General features: G+C 41.6%; 1 protein-coding gene across 1 annotated transcript in view; it reads right to left on the reverse strand.

Annotated features, from left to right (window-relative positions):
• Window positions 1-1066: 1066 nt before the first annotated feature.
• The window catches only part of GAS2 (growth arrest-specific 2), a 75638-nt gene continuing 69033 nt past the window's right edge, over window positions 1067-7671 (reverse strand). Inside the window, exon 7 of the mRNA XM_010144888.1 lies at window positions 1067-1285. Coding sequence (XP_010143190.1) covers window positions 1067-1285 — 219 coding nt within the window. The remainder of the gene's footprint in view (window positions 1286-7671) is intronic.

Here is a 7671-nt window from a genome sequence, read left to right on the forward strand (position 1 = left end):
GCAGTGAAATAATCCTGTAAAATGATTTTGGAAGGACGTTACAAGGCACATAAATTACCGGCTATAAACATAGAAAAGAAGCCAAAGTAATGAACGAAGCCCCCATACGCCTTTCGCTATTTTAGAGGTGTCTGAATGATTTACAAGAACGCGAGTCTCCCTCCTGACAGGGTAATGACTATTTCACATTTGGCGTGAGCAAAGGGGAAGGAAAAGCTGGGAGCCAAGAAGAGGGTAGTGCGTGGTGGCTCACGAGGGACCAGCATCTTCTGAAGCTCCCTGGGTCAAAGGGCTGCGCATCTTTTCCTGCGTCCCTCCGCGGGCTGCGGGACACCCCCCGATGCTAGCACATCTCTATTGTCTGACAGAGGAAGGGGCAACCTCTCCACTTCCCCAGGCTTCTATATTGGGCACCTGTGTGAAAAGCAGGAAGGATCTACGTACAGATGGAGCACTGAGCATTGTCTTCAGCTTTGAAGAGTAGGAGGTGTCTGTGAGGGGGTTTCTTGGGCTTTTTTTAAGGAATCACTTTGGGAAGTCACTTGGCATGCAATAGGTCTTTATATTCTACTGGTTAAGAAAATCTTGCAACCCATAAAAATAGTCAATTTTTATTTCATTTCAAGAGGCATTACCAAATAATTTCCACAAATATTCATTTTCCAGCTGCATATATATTTTTCAACTAGCCTAACAGTCAAGGATTCAATGTAATAGGATTTTCATACAAATATATTGTACTGTGTATTTTCTTCCATTAACGGGATCCACTTCTTTAAGTAACTCTAAGCATACATTCACATATTAAAGAGTAATAATTTGGCTAAAAATATATGTCTATTTCTTATCTGATTGTAGTACTTAGCCTATCAAGGGTAATTTGCTATAAAAGATACAGTACTAGAAATAAATAGTTCTACAGTTCAAAGATCTTCAAAATGGGTTGCCATTTCCAGTCTGTCTGAAATTTTCCAAAGTCCTTTCAAAGCAGAAACTAAATTTACTACACTTGAGAAAATACTTCGGACCTACGTACGTAGAGTCCCAATCACACGAGAAGCTTATTTCACTTAATCTCCTTCTTGGCTTTGTAATGGGCAGAAACAACCAGATAATTGTCTGGATTCATGTCCCTGAGCGTCGGAGACTTGCTCTGGACTGGAGAGGTTTTCCCATCCACTCGGGAGATCTGCAACATTCGGCACGGGTCATGCTTCAGTAAGTAACCTGCAAACGTCTCCCATCCTCCTCCGACACGCACCATCACGTGTTTGTTGTGCAGCATCTGAAATCACACATACAGGAAAAAAAAAAAGCCCAAAACTCTTGAGAGGAACTGTTCACTGGGAAATCACATTTTTTCCACCAGAAAAAGCTGCGCTTACTTCAACTGCAAGTCACAGACACACGTTTGTAGACTGCTTTATAATACAAGGAAAGGGAAAGAAATAGTCAAGTAATTTTCGTTTTGATTTAGTAAGTGAATTTTTTAAATTGGAAGAAAATGAGATAGTATTTACAATGAAAGATTTCAATCTTTTATATAAACGTTTTTCTAGTCCTGTAGCACCAAGGGATCCTGTTCGTCACGTTTAGTATGAACATGTTTTTCAGATTAATTTTTTAAATATATTAGTAAAGAGACCATTTTATACGTCTTGAAACTGGCTTTTCTTTATAGGATGGGGCCCTCTATAAAAGGAGTAGTAATGGGTAAATAACCAAAACAATCTCCTCTAAGTCCTAAAATATCCCAAAAGTTAGTGAAGAAAATGAAGCACCATTTAGCGAAACGATTCCGTACTGCTGACACGTTCCAACTGAGACAGTCTCATGTTGTAATCCATCAGCCTAACGAGGGCCATCAGAAATACCGTATCTGGGGCTGCCTGCAGACACCTGGTCCACGCTGAGCTGTGCAAGACAATACTAGAGAGTTCCCAGGTCCTTTCTACTGGGACAGCTCAGGGCTGCCTGCGCTTGCTGCTGCACTCCGGAGACACTGGGGCTTGTCCTCAACCAGATTTCAGGTTGGGAGGAGTATCCAACTGCCAAATTAGGAAACTCTCTCTAATGTACATCCTCCAGATCCACACTCATTCTTTGCCTGAACTCAAATCAAGTTTTTCCAGTACCAATGAAACTTCTGTGTCTGCACAGGAGATTTCACTTGGCAATTTCTCTACCTTCTCTCCTCCGGTTCTTCAGGCAGAATGGACAAATAAATACCCGTGTGGCATCGTAAAGCAGCTTATCTATAGAAGCCACATCATAAACCACGCACTGGAAAATGCTTTGATTAGTACATTTCATGAAATGCTCAACATCATGTCGCCATAGCGCCAGAAATTAAAAGCTGGTGCTGTAAAAGGCATGCTAGAAGATGTCTGACGTCATCGGGGTAATGACATTTGGATTTATGGCTGAAATGGGCTCTTCTGCATGTCCAAAGCTCCCTTGAGGGCTGACAGGATTTGCAGAGGAGACTTACACAAACCTTTTGTAACATAGCACAATTCAGATTAGCACACACAGCAGAGACCACAAAACAAGAAAAATTCTCAGTCAAATAAAATCACAGATAATAAAAGGCAGAAGTGTAACACTCAGAACAAGCCCCAACCAACAAACACCCCACCTCAGCCTGAACTGTGTGGTTTGACTCACGTAGTGGCACGTTCATAAGGAATAAAACTCTTCATTTGAATACGCAGCTGCAGATGAAATCTTGTTTGAACGTTTTCCATTAAAACATTTTAGTGGGAGGAAATTCTTGTTTCTGCGTTCTGGTTTTTACGTGAAACGCAGCGGGGAGTCAACTCAACTCAGTTGAGTGGGAGCTCAACTCAGCAACATTGCTCAGATGCTGAGCAATGTTCTGATCCATCCCACCAAAGCACACTCACATTCTCTAAGCTTACGGAACATCTCTGAGCTGCTGAGACTCTGTGCTGTTGCTTGGGGTTGTAGGGACATTGGCTCTGCAATAACTACACACGAGGGACATTTTCCTCTGGGTTTACTGGGTATGAAAGCAGCATCAGACCCACATCTTCACCACTCACACATTTGCGTCTCAAGCTTTGTGCATTAGTCTCAAGACTTCATTCTGAGCTGACAATGGCATGATCAGCCTTCAGCAGAGTGAGATTTGATTCACGTCTTTAGTCTGGACGATACATCACGAAATCAGCGAATAGTTTTTACATCAAGTTTGAAAACAGCAGTTAAAATGCTGACACAGCCTTGAGACAACAGTCTACAGAATTTTATTTACCAACATTCTCCTCTTTGAATGCCAAAAAAAAGCATTTGAGAAAAGCCCCAAGAAGTTTTCACCTTAAAACGTTTTAAGCCTAACTTCAGTCTAGCACAACTGATGCTCTGTGGGAAGGAGTTAACTTGCTGAATTTCAGCTTCCACCTATTGTCACAGGGCGTTCCCCTCCCAAGAGCAGTTAGTATCTGGGCTTTTGATTAAGACTTAGCAATGGAACGTTAGCAAAAAGTAGATTTGGCTCAATTTCCCTTAGGAACTACTGTGCAGACAAATAAAACCCACTGCTGGAGCGTTATTTCCTGTTGCTCAAGTAAATGTACATCTTCTCTCTTTCCTCTCCTTTTTCTTCCTTTGTTTTATTATACTGTTATAAAATTCATTGAATGCTTGTTTTCTAGAGAGACTGGGTCTTCCTGCGGCCTAAATATAGTCATTGTTCGTGCTGTGCTGTGCCTCAAAAGCACCGTTTTACTCCTACGGCGTATTTTTGTTAGTGACACCAGTACAAATCCAGACTAATTCTGCTAGCTTCAAATGGCTCCAGGTTCACAGAAGTATAGGAAGGGGGAAAAAAAAAAAAACAAACGAACCTGCCACCTTGCTCTATTTTGTAAGTGAAAAAGCAGTTTTCACCATACTTCAGCTGTAGATGAAACTTTGGAGATTTTATGATCCACCCCATCCAGCTTTTCTGTTGCATGAGATCTCAGAGAGAAAATGTTGGGTTCTACAATAATGAAGTTTATTTACATCGATAACTGACAAATAAAGTCATGACATATGTGTCCTATCCAGCCAACTGGAACGGAGAAAACCCTTTCTGTAAAATAAAACCCAACATGCGTTCACGATTGCCATAAATCTTCATCGTTCCAGCTGTGACTGAAGCACGGAGAGAAATTACGGAACGTTTTGGTAGCGGCTGTATTGAGAGATAACATTAAAAACAGTCAATAAAAATAAAGTGAACTACATTGTCACTGCATAGGACTTTGGCAGCACAGTGAAATACAGTCTAAACTCCTGGTTTTTACATACATAAGTTTAGAGAACTTTATGGTTTATCATAGAGGTATTAGGCTGTATGAGATTCAACCCTACATAAACGAGCATAGTTTTACTGACTTGAAAAATATCTATTCTGTTTTATAGGAACTGAAAATCTGGCCCAATATTGTTATAATTCAGATTGTATTATAACCTTCTTGAAGAAGATTTCAGGGAGAGGAGGGCAAGTGGGTGGAGGAATTACACACTCTGGATCTGACCGAGGTACTGCAACAGCCAATGGAGAGAGAGCCCTACTGACTCGAGAGGCACTTGGGCCGGGCTCTGGACGCCCAAGGCAGTAACCTAGAGCAAACCACAGCCTGGAGTGAGTTGCTGTGATTCGGGGCCAACTTTGGAAACAACATCAGCTACATACCGGGAGAATGCCGACTGTAAAATCCAACGGTGTTTGGCAAAATAGCGTAGCACATCACGCCAGTGCTGTGCAAAGAAAATTCTGCACTCCAAAATGAGGCATTAATGAGATTGTGAAGGAGAACTGACTACACTTCAATTCATTCTTACTAAATACGAGCCACTTAGACTCATTGTTCGCAGCAGATATAAACCTTGCTGCTCATATCTGAGCATTCAGTGGACCTCCTTCAGGAGGTGTTCAGAACTACGTCATGAAATGGGCTTCTACATCAATATATGATCATGGATTAGCGGTACTTAATAGTGATGTTTAGCAACCTCGTATTGCCATAATCACTGATGTCGTCATATGGACAGTCTACTCATTTCCCGTGCCGTAAACGCAGCGGGAGGTGGTAGTAGGCATTTTCACCAAGTCTTGTGAGTACATTCAAATGGGGAAGTGAATGTTCATAAATTTGTAGGTAACTGTCGCTATACGCAGTTTTTCTACTTCTCTGAGAATTTAATCACCTGAAAACACCACCCAGAAGGTGTGACAGTCTCCTGATACAATTGCTGTAAGCCACGTAATTAAAGGCATTAAAAATACCTTGTTAACAGAGATTACGCAACTTCATCTCTGGAGCACAGTAAAATTCATAGCCAGATTCTGGAGAACCATCAGAATTAAACACTGGTCAGGTTAGATTTAGATACATTCCGATTTTTAAAAATGTACAGCCACTGCAGCATACAGTTTGAAAGCAGCCTCACTGCTGCTCCACAGATAGCGTTTGTTCTTAAGGGATCGTGGGAGCAATTCCCAAGAGGCTATGGAAGAAACCTGGCTTCCAGCTGGAAAGCTAGAAACCTTCCCTCCAGCTACTCTTTTTCTTGGCTTTCATTCTCCTTTTGTCATTGAATTTGTGCGTTGTCTTCTTAGAGAAAAGTTTGAGCCAGATAAACCATAAAGCTTATTTTAGACTTTTAAGAACTCGCTTATGTGCCTAAGTGCACATCTGTGGAATTCAAGTTAAACCTCAACTCTGTAAATCTGAAAAAGTGCAAATTACGTGGTCCATTCCAGATATTAATTATTCATCCCCACTGAAGTAATCTATTTACAGTACATTAATGTGTATTTTGGCAGGCAACAGTATCTTGGTGCCTTCCAACCTGAATTATCCTACGATCCGATTGTATTAAACAGGAAAAACGCACTCCACATTTCTCCTTGCCATCATCATTAAGGCAGGTTTTGCGTAGCCCCCCTCTTCATCTAGGATTATTCAAAACTGCCTTGGATTACGTCTACTAGTTTGAAAAGTTCCAAATGATGCAACTGGTATCACTCCAGTCGTTACATATGGGTTTGTTTAGGGACCTCCACAGAGTTTCTGCATTGTCGTTCTAAAAACCCAGGAGGAGCCTGCACTTCCCCTCTCTGCAGACACCACGATAACGACGTGGAAAACAGACAGCTCGCTGCATTAGCATCTCCCGCTCATTTTCAAGGATTTCTATGTACTAAATCACACTAAATGAATCTCACTTAGCTGGAAAAAGCATTATAAAAAAGCTCAGCTTGAAAAAAGATGTCATGAGCGCATGCTAATGGCTTGTCACACTATTTCTAGCTGTGCTAGAGCTGGGGTTTATAATTAAGACACTGTCTGAATGATAAAGAATCTTTTTTTAATGTTCTATCTTGGGCTGTATCAAAGACACTAACAGGTATCCACTCAGTCTATTGAAACGATCTCCTACATGATGTTGTATAAGCAAAGAGTGGGATGGAACGGTACTTTATAAACGATTCGTAAGCTCCATCGGTTAAGTTTATATTCCTGAGGCAAATCAAAGGCAAACGTTCCTGATTTGATAGTAAATATTAATGGTGGAAAATAAACCAGAATGGAGGCATTCATCGGAATCCCCAAATCTCCGTTTGGGGGCAGAATAACCTTTATGGCTTTGTGTTCAGTGAGAAATATCACTTGACAACTGCTCAGTTTTCATGTAGAACCTAATAAAGTTCCCAACCACTTCAGCAACAGCAGCGCACTGACATTCTCCATGTCTCCTGACTGACGTACGGGCAGGGGGAACCGAAAGAAGTACTGACTTAAATAGGTGATACCAAAATTGTACCAGTGTGGATCCAGCTGAAATAAGCTTCAGTGGCTGATCGACTTTCCAGGTGAGGCAGCCCTAGAGGCTCGCACCAACAGCGCCTTCAAAGCCTCTGGAGACCAGGCCTTTCACTGCATACAGGTCAGAAGCTTCTATAATTCATCAAGTCACTTATTTTCAAAGCCTGTTTCAGATCAAAAGAACAAGCAGACTTTGGATATGCAAATACAAAAGGTATCTAAATCATCATTTGCCCATGTAAATACCCAAGACAATTTAAACAGGAGCAGGATGAAACAGGAAGTGGCAGGTGTATGTATCTGCTTCTCTCCTTTTCAAAATTCGGCTATCGCTAAGCTCAGTCAAACAAAGTTCATCAAAGGGGCCCATAGACTTACCTCTCAGACAGGACTTCCATTTAGGAGGTCAGCCACAGCACGGACAGCGGGTTTAAGCTCATCCTTACCTCTTTTAGTTAAAATCTAGTGAGTGAGGCTTTCTGTGCTCATTTCTGCCCACCCTCCTAGGCAGGAGCTTATATGTATTAAATACCTTGATGTTTTCGAGACAAAACTACCTTTCACTACATTCACGGCAAGACAGACCTGAACCGTTTCTGGTGCCCAAAGGCATCATCACACAAGTCAGGATTTAGGCTACGATAACATACTTTGGTACCATTTTCCATACGGAACTCCAAACCGCTTCAGATACACCCATCAGACTCCCAGTAAAGCAGGGGTTTTCCAGCAATGAGAGTGAGGTATTGGTATTAATTAAGGATGTCCTCTATCACAGAGGCTGTTCTACTGGCAAAGACGACTTAATCTTTAACAGAAAAAAAAGCAG

The sequence above is a fragment of the Buceros rhinoceros genome, unplaced genomic scaffold (genome assembly GCF_000710305.1).
Source record: "Buceros rhinoceros silvestris isolate BGI_N320 unplaced genomic scaffold, ASM71030v1 scaffold5781, whole genome shotgun sequence".
NCBI lineage: Eukaryota > Metazoa > Chordata > Aves > Bucerotiformes > Bucerotidae > Buceros > Buceros rhinoceros.